This window comes from Dermacentor silvarum, chromosome 8 (genome assembly GCF_013339745.2).
Source record: "Dermacentor silvarum isolate Dsil-2018 chromosome 8, BIME_Dsil_1.4, whole genome shotgun sequence".
Classification (NCBI taxonomy): Eukaryota; Metazoa; Arthropoda; class Arachnida; order Ixodida; family Ixodidae; genus Dermacentor; species Dermacentor silvarum.
The window spans coordinates 174,913,318-174,938,368 of NC_051161.1; the positions used below are offsets into that span (position 1 = coordinate 174,913,318).

General features: G+C 48.3%; 1 protein-coding gene across 3 annotated transcripts in view; it reads right to left on the reverse strand.

Moving 5' to 3' along the window:
* LOC119461857 (transmembrane protein 43) overlaps positions 1 to 25,051 on the reverse strand; it is a 107,793-nt gene that overhangs the window by 49,778 nt on the left and 32,964 nt on the right. For all 3 annotated transcript variants that reach the window (XM_037723229.2, XM_037723227.2, XM_037723228.2), the window contains exon 5: positions 9,451 to 9,500. In XM_037723229.2, coding sequence (XP_037579157.1) covers positions 9,451 to 9,500 — 50 coding nt within the window. The remainder of the gene's footprint in view (positions 1 to 9,450; positions 9,501 to 25,051) is intronic.

Below are 25,051 nucleotides of genomic sequence, written 5' to 3' on the forward strand. Positions count from 1 at the left end.
AAATTACGAATGACTGGATTAATCGGAGGAGATTCTCCTCTTTCATACCCACACAGCGGTTGGAGACCCGCTTCAAAAGTCTCATGATGTTGAATGCATTGACCTGGATTTTTGCAAGGGCCATGCCATTCGCTCCGTTTGCCTCTATAAGCATGTCGAGCACACGGATATTGGTGACGAGGGGGATGGGGCTGTCATCCGTGAGGTGACGCGCCATGTCTTCGTATTGGCGTTTAGCGGTGGAATGTTTCGGACGGCGGCCACGGAGAGTAGGCCTGTAGAGGAGGAGTTCGGACTTGTCGGGAGAGCAGCGAAGCCCCCTGCCTTGAGATAGTCTCGACTGTTTCAATGGCGGATTGTAGTGCCGTTTCTATATTGGCCGTCACTTCCTTGATGGGCCCATATAGTGATATCGTCAGCGTAGAAGGTGTGGTTGACACCGTCTACTTGCTGCAACTCCTTGGCAAGATCGATCATGACGAGATTAAAGAGCATTGGGGAGATAACGGAGCCCTGAGGGGTTCCCGCGCCACCGAGAGGAAGGCTGTGCGGTTAGAGAGAAAGTCTCTGACGTAATTATAAGTGCGCGCACCGAGGTTAAGGCATGAGATGTGGTCGAGAATTGTGGAATGGGCTATGCTGTCAAAGGCCTTTTCGTGGTCGAGGCCGAGTATTGCTTTAGTAGTGCGGGTCCTACCTTCAAGTATATGGTGCTTAAGTTGTAGCATGGCGTCTTGGGTCGACAGGTGAGCCCGGAAGCCAATGACTGAGTGAGGATACGCTGCAGTGTCTTCCAGATGGGTGTTAATTCGGGTGAGGAAGGCATGCTCCATAACCACACATGAGGTTAGGGAGATGGGGCAAAGGTGATCGAGGCTAGAGGGTTTGCCAGGTTTGGGAATAAGGATGACCTCTGCTGTTTTCATGGCTGGGGGAGTTGCACCCTTACGCCAGCAGTCATTGATATAATCTGTAAGGTAGGTAACGGAGGTGTCATCCAGGTTACGGAGGGCTTTGTTAGTGATCCCGTCAGGGCCAGGGGCAGAGCGGCTTTTTAATTTGTGTAGGGCGGCTTGAATATCAGCGACACTAAAATCTTCATCCATTGGGGGGTTGAGGGCCCCGGTGTAGGAGCCATGAGACTGCACTGGGCCCACGGGGAGATACTTGTTAGTAAGGTGGTCTAAGACATGGGCGCGGCCCTGTTTCGTTTCTGTATAGAGAAGTTTAGTGAGGCGATCTTGTTGGGAAGAGCGGGTGGCTTGACTATTGAGGAGGCATTTGAGAAGCTTCCAAGAAGAGGCACAATGGATCTTGCCATCAGCAGTATTGCACAGTTCAGTCCACTGTTGACGGCTGAGGGTGAGGCAATGGGCTTCGATTTTCTTGTTGAGGAGGGCTATTTTAGCGCGGAGGCGCCTGTTCAGACGTTGCCTTTGCACACTGTAGATTTTTTTTTTAATAAGGGGTTTTACTTGTCAAAATTATGATCTGATTATGAGGCACGCCGTAGTGGGGGACTCCGGAATAATCTCGACCACCTGGGATTCTTTAACGTGCACCTAAATCTAAATACACGGGTGTTTTCGCATTTCGCCCCTAACGAAATGCGGCCGCCATCGTCGGGATTTGATCCGATGACCTCATGCTTAACAGCCCAACACTGTAGATTTATACAGTAGTCTTTAATAGAGCACTGCACGGGCGTTATTTCAGGCTCGGGCCTGACTTGAGCCCAAAAGTGCCATGCGTTAGCCCGCCCAACCCCGACTCGGTGATTTAAAACCAGGCCCATACCTGGCCCGGGCCCGAAAGATTCAGGCCCAGCCCAACCTGGCCCGGTCCAGTTTGATTATTTGGCCCTTGAGCCTATATGAAGCTTAGGTCAAGTTCTGGGTTATTGTGAAGGTAGTGTCATGTGATTAACTGGCTTCGGGCAGTCTCCAAGCTACAAGCAGCTTGCCCTGCGTGCCCTCCTCCTGGCTACTCTAACTTTGAGAGAAATAAACAATGCATTACTAGGCGAAACCTCACAGATTATTATTCTATATGCAAACACACATATACAATGGACAGTGAAGAAAATAGGGATGAATCAGGCTGGCAAGTGCAACAGAGACTGGCACAATACCTGCTTACTTTTTAGGAAGGATGATATATAAAACTGTCACAAAAAAGTGCGTAATCAAAGCGCACACCGCGTGTCACGCAAGCCAGTGAAAGAACACGCCGGCCCCACGGCAACTTCAACCGAGGGGGAGAGCGCATATGCCTCAAGCAGCCGACGCGACAAACGGAGTCTAGATGTCTAAAACATTGATGAAGTGACGGTCACCAGAGAGAGGGAGAGAGCACACGCGCGCGCCGAGACACCTTGTCACCCGGCGAGCCGAGAAAGAGATTGCTACAGCGTGAGCGTGCGCCAACGGGATGAGTCATCAGTCCCCCCTCGACGACGTTCCGACGACGACGGTCAAAGGTGCGAGAAAAGACTAGAAGATTCCCAGGCTTTGGCCATGCTACAGGAGCACGACTCCGATAGGAAGGTTAGAGAATGCCTGTGACAGCTATATAACTGCTGTGCAAGAATCAGAGATGAGACCACTCCGGTAAAGAGATGTAACGCGAAGACGGACCGTCTGCGGAAGAAGCGGATTCCCCGGCAAGCTAGTCGACGAGTTCATCGAGCGTCTGCATTTCCGGAAGAAGTTCCTTCTTCGAGATTTGCACCGAGCTACGCAGAGATCGTCTGATTCCAAGGCCAGCACGGGTGAATACGATTGGACACTTAGTGTTCCAATTCATTTTGTACTTTACATGTTGGACTCTTAGAGGTTGTCGTTAATTATTTTCCTGTGTTTTGTGGATAGCCATCTGAATTGTATTGTGTTGTGTCTAGCCTAAGTGTGCAAGTGTGTGTGTGTAACTGCCTTGTATGAAGAATATATTTTGTTGTGTTGACAACTCTGGGCTCTGACTCGGTCTTTGGACAGCAACCGGCGTTCGCTGGTGCACCAGAGCGCCCATTCTTAATTGTCCTTGCTTTCGGGGGATTATTTTCGGAAGCTGATAAGTCGGCTTTGGAATTTGGTCCGGCGTCTGCACCTCGTTCACGGGGTCTGTGACAAAAATGTTGAAAATTATTTGCAAAAGCTATCGAGTTTCTCGCTGATGTTGCTGCTAAATGACAAAAGTACATCATTTAATCACCATGCTCGTGCTTTAAAGTGTGATGTGAACCGCCATACTAGACTTTCCAACTAGCTGTGTGGCAAAGGCATAGGTGAACACTCCCTTGCCCACCGCTAGCCCTTTCGTCTTACTTTTGAATTTTATATAATCATTGTGATGTACAGTGATAGAACTCAAGCCAATAAACTTGACTCGAAGGCAAATTTAAACACGCTTGTCTACTGGCTTTCAGAAATTCTATAATAGACGGCCACTTCGTTAAACAGGGATTGGTGACATGCACAGGTAGCGCTCATGTGCAATCATATTGTCAAATGGAACCTGCCAGCTTTATTGCTTTATTCGGCTTCATTATAATGGTGTCACTTTTTCAGACGACAATTTAGGCATCCTTGTTTCACAATGTGAGCTAACTTGCACTCTGTATACTACAACCTTATCACGTAGGGTGTTAAAGGGACACTAAAGGCAAATATTAAGTCCAGCTAAAGTGATAGATTAGTGCTCAAGAATCTCTAAGGCGTTAATATTATGCTTAGTGTTAGAGGAATGGAGGTAAATGCAAGACAACTAGACTCCCCTGGGACATTCAAGTACTTGCCTGATGACGAAGGCACTCATTTAAATTCTGTCATTAGTACTCAACCACTCGTTATAGTAGACAAAAGAAAATGCCACTTGTCGAGTTCTACTTCATAAAAAAAAATAATAACTCAACATTACCCTTGACAATGACGCGGCTGGTCGAAAGCTTTCATTTTTGCTCGACTCTGGGCCTCCTGCACTTTCACGTTTCAGTAGTTTCGTTATCACGTACTGCTGCACTGGCTTTGCTGGCTCGCAAAACTCGCACAAACTGCAAGCAGTAGAGAATTCCACTTCCACATGATGTCACGGGATGCCCGAACAGTCCATGCCAATTGACCAAAAGCAGCTGCAAGTGGCTCTGTTTCACCATGGCCGCGCGTTTGCGTTTTGTGCGAAAAACCATACCGCCATCTGTCGGCCACCGTTTTACTCGCCAACAGCAGTAAACGGCACTGATGACGTATTTTTATTTTTTATTCAAGAATTACTCCGCATTGCCCGAATGTGTTATAGCAGGGGGGTTACAGAAGGGAAAAAAACAAATCTTCGGTCGTACAGCACACTTGCTCTTCACACAGCTGATTCCACTCCACAAAAGTTTTGACAAAAAAGGAATCTGCAAGCAAGTTCGTCCTTGCATGGTACTCGCAGATTTTAAGAGAATGGTCATTATGCCTAGAAATAAAATATGGTTGTTTCAAGTAGCTTTCACTGCTAATTCCAGTCTTATTATTAAATATGAGGTGTAAAAACTTTAGTCTTAACTTTTCCTGCCGAGAGGAAAGCAGTTCCCAATTCAATTCGTGTTTCATTTCATGTGAAAAAGACACAATCTGTTTGTTCTCCTCTGCGTCAACATCGAATGCCAATTCATGGTAAAACTCAATTGAGTTGTGCAAAATAGACATTTCCGAAACCCGTGCTGTTCTTTGATTAGTTTATTATTATTTGTTATTTGAAGCATTATCTCGGTATATAAAATATGCTCAATGATTTTGCACGGGATGGATGTTAGTGAGATAGGCCTGTAATTCGCTACATCTCTTTTCGAACCCCCTTTATGAATAGGTACAACTTGAGCGGTTTTCCAATCATTAGGTAAGAGCCCTGTGGATAGCGATTTCACATAGATTAGATAAAGGTACATCGAGAAAGGTGTAGCACACCGCTTTAGTATACGTGGAGATATACCATCCGGACCGATTGCTTTGGTTTCATCTATGACCTTTAGGAGTGCCTCGATGCCTCTAACGCTTAATTCAACTTGTTCCATTAAAGGAAGTGTGCTTGCTTGTGGTGTAGGGCTATGGTTGCATTTAGGTAGGAAGACAAGATTGACAATATCTATTCAAACACGTTGCCTTTTCGGTATCGTCTGTAATTATTTGTTGATTACAAACAATTTCATTTATTTCTACAGAATCTGATCCGCATCCTTTTAAAAACCTCAAGAAATGTTTAGGATTAGATTTCATTCTGTCGTTTAGTGTCTTAAAGTACTCTTCCTTCGTATTTTTTTACAGCAAACTTATACTCCTGTGTTACTTCAGATAACTTATTTATGTGATTCATACTTTGTTTTTTTTTGTATCTATTAAATGCTCTCTTTCTCTTTTTTAATTATTCTGAGAATACGCGAATTCACCCAGGGTTTCTTACGTTTTTTGAGTCTGGTGGAATCTATGCTTGGAACATACATGTCCGTAAGCTGAAGCAGTTTATCTTTAAATACCCTCCATAAATCATGGATGCCGTAATCCTCAGCAAGACATTCAAAAACCGGCAAGTGATCGAGGAGCTCCCGAGAGATACTAGAATAATCACCTTTTTCGAAGAAAAAAAACTCTCCTTGATATGGGTGACGTTGATCGGTTAATATCTGTTTTAATGTTCGCAATGACAGCGTGGTGATCGCTCATTCCTGGTATTATATGAACCGAGCTAATAAGCGTAGGTAAGCAACATCGCCACTCTCCGGTTGGGTGGCGGGAGATTTCAATTGCAATAAGGGTATTCAGACCCTTCAGATGCAATTTTCTTGTAAACTAAGCCTTTTCTTGGCACGAAACAAGCGTTGTGAGGTTTCTGGAATGGTATTTAAACAGTCCACGTCTACTCAGTATTTGCCTTAAATGTCCTTCAAGCACAGTGCATGTACAGTGTAGGCAACATTTTTTTCTCCTCAGATCGGGATATAGGATTTTTTTTTTTCACATAAATTCGCAGGGAACTCACCTAGTGCTAGAAAAACATATACAATGCTACAAATTACATCTAACAGCACATCTAAAGCAGACAAAGTTGATGAATTACACATGACTCTTAATTACACCACTAATATGTGAGTCGGACTTTTGCAAAATCCTTACAAACGTTGTACCAAATTCAAGTAAGATATAAATAATTATATCACATTTGTTCGCTTTGGATGTTCTAACGGATGCAGTTTACAAAATTGTTGCGTAGTGTTAGAGCTACGATATATGTTCTTGTTGCAGAGTTACGAATTTGTAAACTTTGTGCTCACATATTTTTTCAACTTGCAAATTTTCGGCAATTTTTGAAAAAAGAATTCGTGCTCTAAAACAAAATTGCACTACTAACAGTCACTAGAATTTAGTATCGTAACAGCGCAAACAATACAGGGACAAAAGGAAGGAAAAATGACAACACGGCGCTGACTCTCAACTGATATTTTATTGAAGGATCGTCTAATATATATACAAAAAATTTCAAGGAACCATGACTTGTGCAAGACACAGTGATACATCAAGGCCGTGGCGACAAACTAGGCATAATCAAAAGTTGCAGAAGTAATGAAATTCCTTGTCATGAAGAGCGATCGACGGTTCACTGATACATTCCGTGCCCCTAATCGTTATATTGTATGCCTCAGTGATTTCTCTTGTCAACTGGTTAGTGTGTTTAAAGATGATAGAAGTCTTGTCAAAAAGGGGGCGACACCCGCATGAGTTACAATGTACCGGAAGATGACGTGGTTCAACCCCTTGAAGAGAGAGCTCATGCTCCCTAAGTTGTACGTTTACACAGCGTTTTGTTTGTCCCACATACTCATTACCACAAGATAACGGTATTCCATACACAACGTGTTTAACACATTTGATGAAGCTGTTCACATGTTTAACAGTGCACACGGCCTTGATGTATCACTGTGTCTTGCGCAAGTCATGGTTCTTTGAAATTTTTTGTATATATATTAGACTATCCTTCAATAAAATATCAGTTGAGAGTCAGCGCCGTGTTGTCGTTTTTCCTTCCTTTTGTCCCTGTATTGTTTGCGCTGCTACGATACTTAAGATGAATCCCAACCAACTGGCCCAACTTGCCGTCTTGTTACTAGAACTTTCTCTCAAATGCAACAAACTTTATTAAAATTGACCCAGAGGTTATCTCAGAAAAGCGTTGCTGCGTTTTGCATGTAAGTACAGTCAACTTCCGATTCTAGGGGCCACGAAAACGTCCGAAAAATCGGGCAGACCTAAAAAACGAGTATGCGTGCCTTTTACTGCCCCCAAGGGCTCAAATCGCCATGGGCACGTCCAAAATGGCTCTGAAGACCTGCGAGTGCACTTATTAGGCGTATCGTAGCTTGTACTGTGATAGTAGATGGCGGGTGCATGCGTGTATAAATAAGGAATACATACCGTGTCCCGTGAAAATTGCCCCTTCCCACTCTTGGTATTCTTCACTGCGTAACACTGCTGTATTGAGGCGAAACTGACTTCCGGAAACCGGCATTATGCAACGCGTCGTGTTTCCGAGCTTCCAAGACATTGGCGAGGATTACAAAGGCGGAGTCTGCGTCATTGCTAACAGTGGCGAATTACTTCAAAGAAAAACACGGCACCGAACAGAAAGAAGCTTGGTAGCGAACGTCGAAGTAGCGTTGCCGCGGTGGTGGCGCCAGCGGATCTGCGTGCGAGAGCGCCAGTTCGAGGAGGCAAGATAATCGATATGGCAGCGATGGTGGCTACGACTAATGCCGTTTCGGACCTGCGGTCATGACAAAAAGTCCAGAAAGTCGGACGGCGAAGGTTTTTTGCGTCCGAAATTTCAGACATTTTTATACATTGACTCTATGGGGTACGTGGCGGGCATGTCCGAAAAATCGGGCGTCCGGAAAATCGGTCGTTGAATGTATTTGAATAAGTGGCATGGGAGTTGGGCTCAAGCTAAAGCTCTGTCTTAATGGAATGGTGCATTAATTATATAGAACAGATGCTTTGTACTACTTGATTGCCTTTGAATTAGCCGCTTAGTATGTATGTGCCTGTGGGAGTGTGTGCCCATTCTCGGGCTATCTTCCAGCGTGGAATGTAGCAAGGCATTCAATCCATCCGACTGTCCTTTCCACCATGTGGACGATAGTGACAGTCATTATTGCTATACGCGTTGTCGTCGGCCTATTTCCGCTTGCTCAGCGACCTCCAGCTGCCAGTCGCTACGCCGACGATGACGGCAATCACTGTTATGCTTTTGTTTTCAGGCTGCCTCCCCATCCTGTCCTAGCCGTAATGCCAACGATGGTGGCCGTCATTGTCATTATCGCGTTGGTGTCTTCAGCCTACCCCTCAGCTTCAGTGTAACCACAGGATGAATAAAAACAATCCGTTACCCATGACCACACAACTACTGTATAGGTCAACCCCCACAGACACTGATAATGGTGGGGTGTCTGTGCACACTTTTCATTCATTGAGCCACAACAGGCACCTCTGCAGCAGGCAACACATTGTTGCCTGTGTCGCAAATAAGTTGTTCTCGTGATGATGGTGGTGTCTGCTGTGAGACCCTGCAGCTTAGAATAACTGAAAGCTAAGCAAGCTGGTAAGGAATCACGAAAATGGCATTAAAAACACCAAATATCAACTGAAAGGTTGCAGTGTCCTTTTCGTTATACAGTGAAACCTCAATATAACAAATATCAATATCAAAAAGTGTTTGCCTTTTTATATCTTGTCCACATAGAACACCATGCATTGAACCTCAATATAACAAAATGTGTTCATACACTATTTCAATATAAAATTTCACTGCTACCATGAAGGAATACCGCGACAATAAATTGAAACTTCCACGGACGCAGAGGGTCAAATGGTTGAATTGCAAATGGCTGCATGCGAACGCGCCTCTCAAATCGTGCTGGTCAGGGTATACTGTATATTAACTTATTTGCAGTACTTACCATTTATGACTAGCGTTATGAACCCAAATTAGTGCCTCAGTCCAGACCACGCAAGATATGGGTCAGACAAAATGATTTATAACTGTATAATTATGCATTAAATTACTGTTTCATGGACTAAAACATCCGTAGTGCCAACAAGAGAAGAAACTTGAGTCCTTCTATAACAAACATAGATACAGTGATTTATCTAATATAAAGTAAACTTAAATTAGCAATATCTTGCAAATATGAGTGTGTTTGCTTATAATAATTATAGAATATAATGTAATCATTTCCATGTAAAATGCAACTTCATTGTGAGGGTTGACTGCAGTCAGCAAGTTTCTTAGTGATTGTCACAAGCTCAAATGCCCTTGTAAATCACGAAAATGGCCACACCTATGATGGTGCCACTTTGCAGTCAAGCTGCTTCTTTGGCTAACATTCCTTTTACACAAGTGAGAGTTGTCTGGTAAGCCTACCGTAAGCATAATCCTTCTCCATACTGATGCCGTCTGAATCACCGTACTTCCTGCAAAAAGCAAAGAGAAAAAGCAGCACAGTCACTCACCAGCACTGCAGATACCTTCATGACAGAAAGCACACATGGACACAACGAGCACTACTAAAACTTGTTTACATGGGGGAACCAGGTAGGCAACACAATGACACAGAAGAAACAAGGGTTCACCAAATAACAATACAGTAAAGCCTCCTTAATACGTAGTTGGCGAGGAACGTGGATCAGATAAGCAATGTACTAATCAACCGGCAATGGCAGATGAGCAGCTATAGACTTACTAGCCAGAAAAGAACTATGTCTTAATCCTCACCTAAACACACACGCAGACAAGTTTCATTGGCGAGCAGGCAGCCAGAAATCTGTTATCTTCACTTGCCACCGTGGCGGCCTTGCAGAGACGACGGCATGCTCAAACTCAGCAGGGCCGCGAGCCAGTTTCTCCATGAGGCCCCACTTCTCTGCAAACGCCCTCACGATGGTCAACGCACTAGCCGCAACGAATATGGAAGGGCCATCATCCATGTCGTCATCTATGACGATGACGTGGAAACGCTAGAAGCTATGGGAACAGGCAACACGGCATGGCTACCATATTCTGACGTCACTATCAGGGCAGTCCAGGAAAGGTCCCTGTGCCGCAATATTGCCATCCATGGTCTGCGCACACGACATTTAGCCGATTTCACACTTGTATGTGCTGAAAAATGAAGTAAGCACTATGTGCTAGTTGTTTGGCGTGCATTAGGTGACTAGGGCTTAAGTGGTCAGCCAATACATTAGGTTCAATGGCGACAGGGCAGGGGATTGATCGCGACTATACTTAAACCAGATTAAGTGGGTACATATTGATATTGCTACGAGAGACACATGCTACGAGAGACACATTCTGCCAGGGGCAGACGACAAAGAAGACGGTTCTGTCGGGTGCTGGTGGCTGTCCCCGAAAAGGTCGCGTATCTTCTCTTTGAAAGAGTCCCAGCTTGTAATGTCCGCCTCGTGCGTCTCGAACCACACCCGTGGTGGGCCATCGAGGTAAAAAAGCACGTTGGCGAGCATAAGGGTCGGGTCCCACCTGTAGCTGGCGCTGATCCGTTCGTAAAGGTTGAGCCATTTGTCGACGTCAACCCCATCCTGGCCGGAAAAGACTCCAGGATCACGAGCAGGAGGCAGAACGATGTAGGTGGGAGCCACGGGAGGGGCAGCGGGTGAAGACGTGGTGCCTGCACCGACTGACATGGTCGGAAGCGTGATGAAGCGGCCGTTGCGGAGCTCCGTGATGGAAACAGGGAACTACCCAGCACTTCCACCACAAAGATGTTACGTAAAACGACACAAGGCGGGACTATTTACACTGTATTTACACTAGACAGACACAGTAGCCAAGATGGTGGACAGCCACCAGCACCCGACAGAACCGTCTTCTTTGTCGTCTGCCCCTGGCAGAATGTGTCTCTCGTAGCATGTGTCTCTCGTAGCAACAATATGATGAAGAGCAGATCTCGAGCTGGGATCTCTTCAAAGGGAAGCTGTGCGACCTTTTTGGCAATCCGTTCGGTTGCCAAGTCAATGCCAAGAAAGCCCTTGCCACACGTGTACAGACGTCGACAGAGTCCCACGTGTCATACATTCTCGACGTCTCAGCCCTTTGTGCCAAGGCTGACCCGAACATGTCTGCGGACGATAAGGTTAATCACGTCCTCAAAGGCATTGCTGACGACACCTTCAATTTACTGGTGCTTACGAACGTCACCAGCATCGATACAATCCTCAAGGAGTGCTGCCGTCTTGAGCATGCTAAAAGCCGCCGGGTATCCCAGCACATCACGCCGCTTCCCAACACAGCTGCTACGTCATCCTGTGACGACCTCTTCTGCCAGCCTTCACGATTGTGGGGTCTCACACATGCTCTTGGGACAAAGGAACGACAACACAGTAGTGCAAACAATCACAAGGGCATTTATTGCGCCTTTCATACACCAATGCACACTATCCGATTTACTACCAATAGAACATTCACATGGGCACGCGACAAATCAAGGAAGTCCGACTCACCGCGACCGGATAGCGAGCGAATATGTTCACCCCATGCTATGATACCATCGCCTAGTCGTTCTCGTGTACAGTCACGTGAACGGTGGCGCGCTCGAACGATCCGTGTTCGTCCATACCGGTGTCCTGCTCTTAGTCTCGCGCGACGGTCGCGCGAAGCGGGCCGGCGCATGCGCGATGCATTCGTGCGTGTTGGCCGCCAATCCCAAGCCCAAGAGAGAGCGCCTTCGACCTTTTTCTCCCAAGTCACCCCGCCGTTCGGTGGCGTTAGCATCACGACACTCGTGCCATCTCTCGCAATGCGCTGCAACCACCACAACCGCCGCTGGCACTTAGCCACGCGGTGAAGCCGGATTACAGTAGACGCGTGAGAGTCGCGCATCCCCACACGATGTGAAAACTTGACCCGCATCATTCATCGTGAGGTCGAAGCAGCACAACCGGTGGCCCCTTCATTCCCGTCACTGGAGAATGACGCTCTTTTCACTGGTCTGACGCTCTTTTCAGTTCTGATCCTTTTTTCCGTCCTTGGTTGCGTCTTAACACTACGCAATTCTCGAGGTGAAGCAGCAATGACAACATTGGCTGGAAATCCTCACTTAACCTTAAAAACGAACAAGAATCTTTTGGACATTCTCGTCTACAATGTTCCTGTGTGCGCATCACTTGACATCGGGGCGCATTTGTCCATTATGAGTGCTGCTCTTCGCCGTCGGCTCAAGAAAGTTCTGACGCCTGCCCCGAACCGAGTTGTAGAGTCGCCGATGGAGGGACTGTCGCTATTGTTGGCGTGTGCTCTGTCCGACTAACCATTGCTGAGAGAAACACTGTTGTCCTCTTCACCGTCATCGAGCATTGCCCTCACGAACTCATTCTCGGTCTGGATTTCCTCACCAGTCATTCTGCTATCACTGACTGTTCGGCCGGCTCACTTCGCATTGACTTGCCTCTTCTTGCCGACCCTGTGGACCCGCCTCTCAGCCATTTGAGATGCATGGATTTTATTCGCTTACCGCCTCACTCTGTGACACACGTCGACTTGTTGTCCTCTTCAGCTGTACCTGACGGCAATTACGTGGTCACACCAATTCTGGCTGTTATACTTACACATGGTGTTACCATGCCGCACACTGTGCTTTCAATTACTGGCAACCATACCTGCCTTCCCCTCGTCAATTTCGCATTAACCGTGCAAGCTCTGCCTCAGGGGATCTCATTGGCTATAATTAGCGCTCTGCAGGATGATGAGGTCGAGCTATTCACAGTCGAAGATCATTACAGCTCAGCCCATACCGTGACGTCATTGCACGGTACTGACGTCGACATTGAGAAGATGGTTTCCTCTGACCTTACACCTGCTCAAGCTGAAGCCCTCTGCCGCGTTCTTGAAGGCTATCGCGACATCTTTGACTTTGACCATCGACCCTTAGGTCAAACGTCCGTCATGACACATCGCATAAATACTGGCAAATGCGAACCTATACACTGACGTCCATATCGTGTCTCTGCATCGGAACGAGCTGTTATCTAACAGGAAGTAAAAAAGATGCTTGAAAAGGACATTATCGAGCCTTCCTGTAGTCCCTGGGCTTCTCCCGTCATACTTGTCAAAAAGAAGGATGGAACGAGGCGCTTTTGTGTAGGTTATCGGCACCTGAACAAAATCACAAAAAAGGATGTGTACCCTTTGCCACGTATTGATGATGCTCTAGACTGCCTGTACGGTGCCACCTATTTTTCTATTGACTTACGGTCCCGGCTACTGGCAGATATCCGTCGACGACATGGACCGAGAAAAGACTGCATTTGTTACCCCTGGCAGTCTTTATCAGTTCAAAGTGATGCCTTTCGGTCTCTGTAACGCGCCCGCCACCTTCGAAAGAATGATGGACTGTTTGCTTCAAGGGTTGGAGTGGTCCACCTGTTTATGCTATCTCGACGACATCATCGTTTATTTGCCCACATTCGGCACGCATCTAAGCCGTCTTTCAGCTATTCTTGACGTATTCCGCCGGACCGGCCTCCAGTTGAACTCGTCAAAATGTCACTTCACTCACCACCAAATCACCGTGCTTGCACACCTCGTGGATGCCAGAGGATCCTGTTGAGGATGCGTGGATGCAAGATGACATCTTGCGTGGCTTTTTTCTTGATCGGCGTCCGCTGATTTCAGTTTCCTGGCTTCTTCTGGTGCCCTGTGGGCTCTTCAAAACGGGATGATCCTCGTCGCCAGTTTGTAATGTCTACTCCAGGCGCGGGAGTTCTCTCTGTTCAAGATAATAAAAGACCGGATATTTACATTGCGTCCATCGACGTGGCCACGTCATCTCGTCGTCGCGGCTTCCGGCGACACGTTGTTGAGCCCGCCGATTCGTCGTAGACTCGACGTCGCTGTGTCCGACGTTCAGTCCACGGTTGGCCTGGATCGGGGGTCAGGACAGTGGGGCTTTGCTTTGCGATCATAATAGTTCTTTTGCATCAACTGGGCTTTCTGCAGCTCTTCTTGAGCGATTCTACATGTCTCCTGCAAATGATCGCGAAGCACTATAACATAACCATAGGTGGTCCTTGTTTCTCCATCAAGAGTTTCTCGTGTCCATATTTCCTTCAGTATGGCCATTGGTCCTCTAATGTATCGACCATACAATAGGTCGAAAGGAGAAAAGCCGATACTCCACTGAGGCACTTCTCTATAAGCAATTGTTTGCTTTGTGTTGTTTGCCGTTTCTTTTTACAATTATAAATGTTTGTCTTAAACGTTCGACTTGTCCCTGTCTGTCTTTAGTCTACCAAAATCCGTGTCATGAGCCAATAAAGGAAGAAAGAAAGAAGAAGAAAAAGCAGAAGATAAAAAGAGAACAAGAAGACACGAGGAGTCGGTTACAGAAATAAAGAAAGAAGAAGTTAGAAAATAAGAGCGTCTGAATGAAAGGAACAAAACATGAAAGAAGAAGAAGAAGCGCAAAAGTGCACGCGCAGCTACGTGGCCAACGGGAGAAGAGACACGTAGCCGAAGAGAGCAGCCCAGCTACGATCTGAGACTAAGGCGGACAGAAGGAGCTGGAGGCTGGACAGGGTGGGTGGATCGCAGAGACGGCGGCAACCCAATGGAAGCTGTTCTTGAGCTGCCGCGGCCACGACCCGCGAGCTGAGCGAACGCCCCACCGGAAGCCGCAGCTACAGGCTGACGGCGCCGCTTCCCGGATCCCCTGCGGCTACGATCCGCAGGCTAGCGGAGTTGGCCGGGCGATCCAGGCGCCTCGGTCACCCCACCGTCATGACCCCTGATCCAGGCCAACCGTGGACTGAACGTCGGACACAGCGACGTCGAGTCTACGACGAATTGGCGGGCCCAACAACGTGTCGCCGGAAGCCGCGACGACGAGGTGACGTGGCCATATTCGAGGGACTTCATGTAAATATTTTGAACTGCTTAATACGTCGTGTGCGAGGACTTAAGATAATATTTGCAATTAACCAGCTCTGTATATAGTTTGTCATATGTTAGGGTTTGGATATTGGGTTGATAACCCGTGCTTTCTTAATATTTGCATTTTTATTATGTTCATGCCTCATAAAGGCTTTTACTAACCCAAACGTGCCTTGCGTCGTGTTTACCACCCCGAGACCGTGACAAAATTTGGCGAGCCTGCCATGATATTCCACCATTTCAGGCCCTGTCACAGATTTTGGTGGTCTAGCGATGGATTGGGACAGCATATTAGCAACTGTCCGCGAGAAAAAACTTAGCAAGAATCAGGGCCTCAAACTAATTGAGGATAAATTGAACCGTGTCCATGCCGCTCGATCTTTAGAACTTGAGACACTTCGACAAACATATGAGAAGAGGGAACAGTTCCAGGGGAGGGAGACAGAGATGCCAGAGGCAATCAAAATAATACATAGCAATCATAGTATAACTGAAGAGGGGCCTCGCACAGGTGAACTGTTGCGACAGAATAGTTGCCACTATAAGACTATCGATGACCGCGCCACCGAGTCTTATTGCACTGGAGAGCAAGGGGTGCAACACCGGAATGATGGGTCTGTTTTCAGTAGTGCAGTGTACGTACTGGAGGGTGGTGCTCATGAGGGCGAACGATCCCCAGAAACGAAGATTCAAAAGGACACTGACGAGAGGGGTAATAGCGCAACGCTGCACACGGTGTGTGTTGACAGCAGAGCAAGTGAAGATGTCATGCAGGAAGAGAGAGTACTTGACCGCTGCAAGGCTTGTGACAGGATAATGACTTTCGACTGCAGAAACCCCCGTGAGCACAAGCTAGTGTCCAGCAAGGAAGACGTTTCTGGTCTAGACAAACACAGGTGCACAAGTTTTAAGAGTGGCGAGAAAGCACTGAGGAAGCGATGACAGCAGACAGAGGGATGGAGCGAGTAGAGAAAACAGAGAAGCATAAGAGAAAGAACAGATCGAAAAATTGCTTCGGGGAAAGGAAAAAGAAGAAATCACCACCCAAGAAGAGGACACGAAGAAAGAACCGATGGGTGGTGCTTTATGGTATTGCTCATTGCAAAGCAACCATGAAAGCGGCCTTTAAATGTAGGGTGAACAGTCGTAGAACATCTGAATATGCCGACGACAAAGAACACCACAAAGGTCCAGAGCAAGAGCGACGAGTACTTAAATGCAGATCGCAAGCATGTCCCCATGACAAGAAAAAGGTGTTGAGTCACTTTTTAAAGTTCGAGTTCGAGTTCAAGGACAAAGCCACACTAACCGCTCAAGAAGGCATACATCCCGAAAGTACAGATGGAAGATGAAGAGACTGCTGAGAGCGAGATGGTGCACGAACAAACATGAGTTCAGGAAGCTTTGTTCACCAATTAAAAAGGAGGCAAAACTTGAACTCCACAGGCGACTTTCAAAGCGAGGCAGGAACCATGCAGGCACAGGAAAGATAAGTATTCAGAAGGGAAGTAGGCACCATAGGAAGTCTCGACAGCGATGCAAGAGAAAGGCGCTACGACAACATTGAGGGTAACAAATGGAATTCTATTAGGGAGAGGAAATGGATTCTTATGTGGTTTGGATAGATAGTTAAGCTGATAGGGAATACCACTGCTGTTTAGGACGTAAAATAGGTTATGCGGAAAGAGTCAGAGTGTACCTTGTATTTAGGGGCGGATTTTCGTTAGCAGGATATTTGTTCAGAAGAATTTAAGAAATGATTGCACAAAAGTTATGAAAATTGTTCCCATGGCATGTATAAATATCAGTAATAGAACAGTTCCTAAATGTGCTCATATGTTGCCATCATTGCGGTAGGTAATATCCTAAGAATATATTTAAGGTAATGCAGTGTGAAAACGCATTTGTTGTAAAGTACTTGTGGGGCGAAAACTACAAATAGTATTTTGCCACATGTAGAGTTTAGTAGTGCAGATTATGCAGTTCGAGGCGGTGTGGTTGAGCAGAGTTGTGTGAAGGCTAATCGTTAACTGTAAGTAGTGTTGTAGGTGCGGTGTTTAGTAATTTATAGTAAGTTTAGTAATGTTGGTTAAGTGGTGTAAGTGTTGGTGTGAAGCAGTGGACCACTGAGTGCTACACAGACAAGTGGTATAGCGGGGATTTGATATAGTAGTGTTCGACAATGACTTTTTTGTGTGCAATAGTGAACTTGACGATGTGTACAGTGCAGTGAATAAGTGAAGTGAAGTGATGTGTGGGGAAGGTACCCAGTGGTGTAAATGACAAAAATGGTGAAAGCCATCAAGTGTTAGTGCTGGAACAACATATGAAGATGACAATACAAGGAGGAAGAAGCAGTTTTTCAAATGAAGAAACTCTTGAAGGTGGGCATATGTCATGAGCCAATAAAGGAAAAAAGAAGAAGAAAAAGAAGAAGATAAAAAGAGAACAAGAAGACACGAGGAGTCGGTGGCAGAAATAAAGAAGAAAGAAGTTCGAAAATAAGAGCGTCCGAATAAGAATACATGAAATAAGAAGAAGAAGCGCAAAAGTGCACGCGCAGCTACGTGGCCAACGGGAGAAGAGACACGTAGCCGAAGAGAGCAGCCCAGCTACGCTCTGAGACTAAGGCGGACAGAAGGAGCTGGAGGCTGGACAGGGTGGGTGGATCGCAGAGACGGCGGCAACCCAATGGAAGCTGTTCTTGAGCTGCCGCGGCCACGACCCGCGAGCTGAGCGAACGCCCCACCGGAAGCCGCAGCTACAGGCTGACGGCGCCGCTTCCCGGATTCCCTGCGGCTACGATCCGCAGGCTAGCGGAGTTGGCCGGGCGATCCAGGCGCCTCGGTCACCCCACCGTGCTGACCCCTGATCCAGGCCAACCGTGGACCTAACGTCGGACACAGCGACGTCGAGTCTACGACGAATCGGCGGGCCCAACAATGTGTCGCCGGAAGCCGCGACGACGAGGTGACGTGGCCACGTCGATGGACGCAATGTAAATATTTTGGACTCATCAAATCAAGATAGCTCAGGACTTTGGGGAATTACTAGAATTAACTCGTGTTGTAAATTGTTTGCTTTGTGTTGTTTGCTGTTTCTTTTTGCAATTATAAATGTTTGTCTTAAACCTTCGACTTGTCCCTGTCTGTCTTTAGTCTACCGAAATCTGTGACACCGGACTCGAATTAAAACCGAAAGGAGTGTTTATTCCCTCTGTGTCGAACGCTGCGGTGGCCCTCTCCATCAAAGCCCAGTTGTCGCATCTTTCGTAATGCGCGTAGGGGGCGCTGCTTGTAGCTTGGCTTTTCTTGGCTATGCTGCATGGTCATAGTGGTCGTCCTCACCCTTGCTTTACTCCTGGAACCTTGTGCAGGAGGGTTTCCACCACTGACGTTGCCCTCGAGTTAGGGAACCCTGCCATCTTAAGATGGGAAATCTGATTGTCAAAAGCAAGCTGTATCCTGTGCACACACGATTTCTGGAGTGCCAATTCTAAACAGAGCAACTCCCCATTTTACAATCTCTGACTGGGAGGAGACTGCTTCTGTGGTTCCATTTACAAAGAGTTGCGAAAATTTTGGTTCTGACAAACGAAAGCTTTCTTTTTGCATTACCCAAACACAAAGCCAACCAATTTATAGGCTGTTCTGTTCAAGTGGCAATTCATTTAAGTAATTTGTGTTTATCAAGATTCGACTGCATATTTTCTTTTGTTCACAATAAACGTTCAGTTGCTAGTTCGGCGCCACGTTTGGTAAGGACATTCAGTTGATTTCTTCTGCAACCTTTGTGCTGCCCAGCGACCATGAATATAATGTCCAACTCTCTGTTCCATTCAAGGGCTGACACCTGAGAGCAGCAGTGAGACCATTTGTGTTAGTAATAGAAAACTGGAGGGATGTGCATGTGTGCTTGGGACTGACTCATGGGCCCAATGGCTGTCACATGGGTCAATATAGGGGGCCCTTGAGAGCAGCAGGAGAGTGAACAATCTTTCACTGCATACAGTGGTTTAGTGCGCATGTTCACAGGAACACTGTCCACAGGCCACGAATGTTGTCTAACCATGTTCAACCAAATTTAATTTAATAAAAAGTATTGCAGTGCCCCTTTGTTTCTCTGTTGTGTTGTAGACAACACACATGGAAGCTTTTTCACTGTGCAGAGAATACTTTCTGCTGTAACACACCTAAAGGTAAGATGACGGCACTAGATATTTTCTCAATGTTCTGCAGTATTGTGAAATAAATAGGCCCACTTGCGTGACTGTCAAAATCTCTCCATATTCTTTTAGGCTGCAAGACTTAATGCTCCCAAAACGTCAAGGTGCCTACTTACCCTGCATCCTCTCTCTTGGGTGTTTGCAGAGCTTTCATGTAAAACCCTTTTAGCTTTCTTTTTAAATCACATAATGGCAAATTTCTTTAGGGCTGAAAGCTCTGCACACTGCTTTGTGCTGCATTTATAGTTATGTTAGTTTGTTATGTTATGTTAGTAATGTTAGTTTTTTTTTTCTTGCTTTATATAAATGACATTGTGAATAATCTATCTGTCAAAATTAAACTTTACGCGGATGATTGTATACTTTATGCCGAAATTGAATCCCCCCAAGATCAAATCAGGCTAGATAGTGATTTTGGCAAAATGGTTGCATGGTGCCATCGATGGCAAATGTCTATTAACTATGAAAAAACCGTCTTTATGAGAATAACACTAAAGAAAAAGCCATTTCTCTTCGACTATTTTGCCAACAACACTTATATCTCCGAAGTATCTCACTATAAATATCTCGGTGTACAAATATCTCACAATCTTTCCTGGTCAAAACATACTGACACTGTAATGGCTAATTGTCTTCGCAAATTGTTTACCCTAAGACGGTCGTTAAAACTCTCGACACCTGCTGTCTGCCTTCTGGCATATAATGCAATAGTTCGACCTACTTTAGAGTATGCAATAATCATCTGGGACCCCTACACAAAAACAAATATTGAAAAATTAGAATGAATTCAAAAGAAAGCTGTTCGATTTATCTACAATTCTTACGGTCGAACTTCTATAACAGATCTCCTTCAACGTAGTGGCTTCTCTTCGATTACAGAACAAAATCATGTTTCCCAATTAAAATTCTTTTTTCAGCTAGTGAATGGCCACTACCGTACTGATACCTCACACATTTTAACACCTGTAACTGGTTATGCTACCCGTCATAAACATTCCCAAGCAGTAGCCCCGTTAACGACGCATAACAACTGCTTCAAATATTCTTATTTTCCAAGAACAATAGCTGATTGCAATAAACTTCCTGACAAAGTCGTTACACTAAATTTTTTATCCCTTTTTCAGGCCCGCCTGCATTCTTGACTCTGTCGCACATAATTTACTTGCTTCTTTTTTCTTGCATTCTGTCCTTTTATTTGCTTCTTTTTGCTTGCATTCTGTCCTTTTGTCATGTTGAATTCAAGCGTTGCAAGATTGCTTGTAATCTATGTTTGTATGAGTGTACTTGTATGTTCACACCCTGCTAAGATCTTGTAAAAGATCGCAGTATCTATAAATAATTAAAATAAATAAAATTTATTGTCAATGAGGAATCAATCTCAGTGCGAGAGTCGAGAGAGCAGTGCACTGAGCTTGAGACACTAATGCATAAGCACCCTCTTGCTAGCAACACTAACCCTTTAAGCAAACTTGCCCGTGTGCATGCGCAAACATGCAAAGCTCACACCTTGTATCAACGTGATGTGAAGGTTGCGCCATCTACGTTCAATGAACTGAAAATTCACATGGTACGGCAGTTTTCGTTTATATATGTGACAGGCGGTGCGATAAAGGTTATCTGCCAATGTTGTTGCTCACATGCATCTCCATTGCTTGTGTCTCTTGTTTTCCAACATGGCTGCCTGATGTAAGGAGCCCACACAGTTTTGAAAAAATGCATAAATGCAAGAGGATTTTATGTACTCTGATTTAGAGAAGTCCAATAGTATTGACTCCGAGAAGTGCTCAAGTGGCAATGATAGTGAAGTAGGCGGGATTAAATCATGAATTAGCATAACTGTTATCTTTTAAAAACATTTCTTTAAAATATTCAGATCAATAAGCAATTTAAAGTGCTCTACAACACATTGCCACTAAATACCCCTTAACTCCTAAGCCTGGTAATTACATATGCAAAGCCTCGAACACACACAGGAAGAAGAAACAGCTGAAAAGAAAATGTCTGGAACGTGTCCCAAATTGAGGTGCTGACGCAAAGATCTTGTCTCAAAATGATGTAAAGAAGTATGAGTTCATGCCTTAAATAAGGCACTATACTTTTATTTGAAAAGGAAGCCTGTGAAAGAATAACATCAGTTGATGCACAGCAGTGAAGCACCATAAGCAAATAAGTTGTCCCACGTGATATCAGATAAATAAAATAGGCCTTAGCTGCTGCCACAAACACTGCCTTTCTGCTGAATAGTGTTGCACCTTTTGCAACATGTGTCGCCTGCTGTTATGTCTTTTCTGTCACCCAGCTAGTACAGCTAGAATAGTTGACCAGCAACGAATAGGCAAAAAGCACGTCAGCTTTTAGCAATGGCTGGACCTCGGAGAGCGCACGCGCAACCACGAACTTCGTCGTTCTCGCCTCAAGGGGCCAGTGTCACCACGTGCCAACTTATGTCGTGTCATTGCTCCCTTCTCGCGCGCTCCGTCATTTTCATACCACGGAACTACCGTGGCACCCCCAGCGGAGTATGCAGCTGTCGCACCACCTGTCGTGCGCGCCCACCGGATTCCTAGAGGAGAGAAAGGGGGGAGCGTAGAAGAGGAGAGAGAGGGGACGCGCATGCGCTGTGGGGGTGTGGCATGCGGGCACCGCTCCGTACAGGATTCCTAGAGGAGAGAAAGGGGGGAGCGTAGGAGAGGAGAGAGGGGACGCACATGCACTGTGGGGGTGTGGCACGCGGGCGCCGCTCCATACAGGATTCCTAGAGGAGAGAAAGGGGGGAGCGTAGGAGAGGAGAGAGGGGACGCACATGCACTGTGGGGGTGTGGCACGCGGGCGCCGCTCCGTACAGGATTCCTAGAGGAGAGAAAGGGGGGAGCGTAGGAGAGGAGAGAGGGGACGCACATGCACTGTGGGGGTGTGGCACGCGGGCGCCGCTCCGTACAGGATTCCTAGAGGAGAGAAAGGGGGGAGTGTAGGAGAGGAGAGAGGGGACGCACATGCACTGTGGGGGTGTGGCACGCGGGCGCCGCTCCGTACAGGATTCCTAGAGGAGAGAAAGGGGGGAGCGTAGGAGAGGAGAGAGGGGACGCACATGCACTGTGGGGGTGTGGCACGCGGGCGCCGCTCCGTACAGGATTCTTAGAGGAGAGAAAGGGGGGAGCGTAGGAGAGGAGAGAGGGGACGCACATGCACTGTGGGGGTGTGGCACGCGGGCGCCGCTCCGTACAGGATTCCTAGAGGAGAGAAAGGGGGGAGCGTAGGAGAGGAGAGAGGGGACGCACATGCACTGTGGGGGTGTGGCACGCGGGCGCCGCTCCGTACAGGATTCTTAGAGGAGAGAAAGGGGGGAGCGTAGGAGAGGAGAGAGGGGACGCACATGCACTGTGGGGGTGTGGCACGCGGGCGCCGCTCCGTACAGGATTCTTAGAGGAGAGAAAGGGGGGAGCGTAGGAGAGGAGAGAGGGGACGCACATGCACTGTGGGGGTGTGGCACGCGGGCGCCGCTCCGTACAGGATTCCTAGAGGAGAAAAAGGGGGAGCGTAGGAGAGGAGAGAGAGGGGACGGGCATGCGCTGTGGGGGTGTGGCACGCGGGTGCCGCTCTGTACAGGATTCCTAGAGGAGAGAAAGGGGGAGCGTAGGAGAGGAGAGAGAGGGGACGGGCATGCGCTGTGGGAGTGTGGCACGCGGGCGCCGCTCGGTACAGGATTCCTAGAGGAGAGAAAGGGGGAGCGTAGGAGAGGAGAGAGAGGGGACGGGCATGCGCTGTGGGGGTGTGGCACGCAGGTGCCGCTCTGTACAGGATTCCTAGAGGAGAGAAAGGGGGAGCGTAGGAGAGGAGAGAGAGGGGACGGGCATGCGCTGTGGGGGTGTGGCACGCGGGTGCCGCTCTGTACAGGATTCTTAGAGGAGAGAAAGGGGGGAGCGTAGGAGAGGAGAGAGAGGGGACGGGCATGCGCTGTGGGGGTGTGGCACGCGGGTGCCGCTCTGTACAGGATTCCTAGAGGAGAGAAAGGGGGAGCGTAGGAGAGGAGAGAGAGGGGACGGGCATGCGCTGTGGGGGTGTGGCACGCGGGTGCCGCTCTGTACAGGATTCCTAGAGGAGAGAAAGGGGGAGCGTAGGAGAGGAGAGAGAGGGGACGGGCATGCGCTGTGGGGGTGTGGCACGCGGGCCCCGCTCCGTACAGGATTCTTAGAGGAGAGAAAGGGGGGAGCGTAGGAGAGGAGAGAGGGGACGCACATGCACTGTGGGGGTGTGGCACGCGGGCGCCGCTCCGTACAGGATTCCTAGAGGAGAGAAAGGGGGAGCGTAGGAGAGGAGAGAGAGGGGACGGGCATGCGCTGTGGGGGTGTGGCACGCGGGTGCCGCTCTGTACAGGATTCTTAGAGGAGAGAAAGGGGGGAGCGTAGGAGAGGAGAGAGAGGGGACGGGCATGCGCTGTGGGGGTGTGGCACGCGGGTGCCGCTCTGTACAGGATTCCTAGAGGAGAGAAAGGGGGAGCGTAGGAGAGGAGAGGGGACGGGCATGCGCTGTGGGGGTGTGGCACGCGGGTGCCGCTCTGTACAGGATTCCTAGAGGAGAGAAAGGGGGAGCGTAGGAGAGGAGAGAGAGGGGACGGGCATGCGCTGTGGGGGTGTGGCACGCGGGCGCCGCTTCGTACAGGATTCTTAGAGGAGAGAAAGGGGGGAGCGTAGGAGAGGAGAGAGGGGACGCACATGCACTGTGGGGGTGTGGCACGCGGGCGCCGCTCCGTACAGGATTCCTAGAGGAAAGGGGGAGCGTAGGAGAGGAGAGAGAGGGGACGGGCATGCGCTGTGGGGGTGTGGCACGCGGGTGCCGCTCTGTACAGGATTCCTAGAGGAGAGAAAGGGGGAGCGTAGGAGAGGAGAGAGAGGGGACGGGCATGCGCTGTGGGGGTGTGGCACGCGGGCGCCGCTCCGTACAGGATTCTTAGAGGAGAGAAAGGGGGGAGCGTAGGAGAGGAGAGAGGGGACGCACATGCACTGTGGGGGTGTGGCACGCGGGCGCCGCTCTGTACAGGATTCCTAGAGGAAAGGGGGAGCGTAGGAGAGGAGAGAGAGGGGACGGGCATGCGCTGTGGGGGTGTGGCACGCGGGCGCCGCTCCGTACAGGATTCCTAGAGGAGAGAAAGGGGGAGCGTAGGAGAGGAGAGAGAGGGGACGGGCATGCGCTGTGGGGGTGTGGCACGCGGGTGCCGCTCTGTACAGGATTCCTAGAGGAGAGAAAGGGGGAGCGTAGGAGAGGAGAGAGAGGGGACGGGCATGCGCTGTGGGGGTGTGGCACGCCGGTGCCGCTCTGTACAGGATTCCTAGAGGAGAGAAAGGGGGAGCGTAGGAGAGGAGAGAGAGGGGACGGGCATGCGCTGTGGGGGTGTGGCACGCGGGTGCCGCTCTGTACAGGATTCCTAGAGGAGAGAAAGGGGGAGCGTAGGAGAGGAGAGAGAGGGACGGGCATGCGCTGTGGCGGTGTGGCACGCGGGCGCCGCTCCGTACAGGATTCTTAGAGGAGAGAAAGGGGGGAGCGTAGGAGAGGAGAGAGGGGACGCACATGCACTGTGGGGGTGTGGCACGCGGGCGCCGCTCCGTACAGGATTCTTAGAGGAGAGAAAGGGGGGAGCGTAGGAGAGGAGAGAGAGGGGACGGGCATGCACTGTGGGGGTGTGGCACGCGGGCGCCGCTCCGTACAGGATTCCTAGAGGAGAGAAAGGGGGAGCGTAGGAGAGGAGAGAGAGGGGACGAGCATGCGCTGTGGGGGTGTGGCACGCGGGTGCCGCTCTGTACAGGATTCCTAGAGGAGAGAAAGGGGGAGCGTAGGAGAGGAGAGAGAGGGGACGGGCAT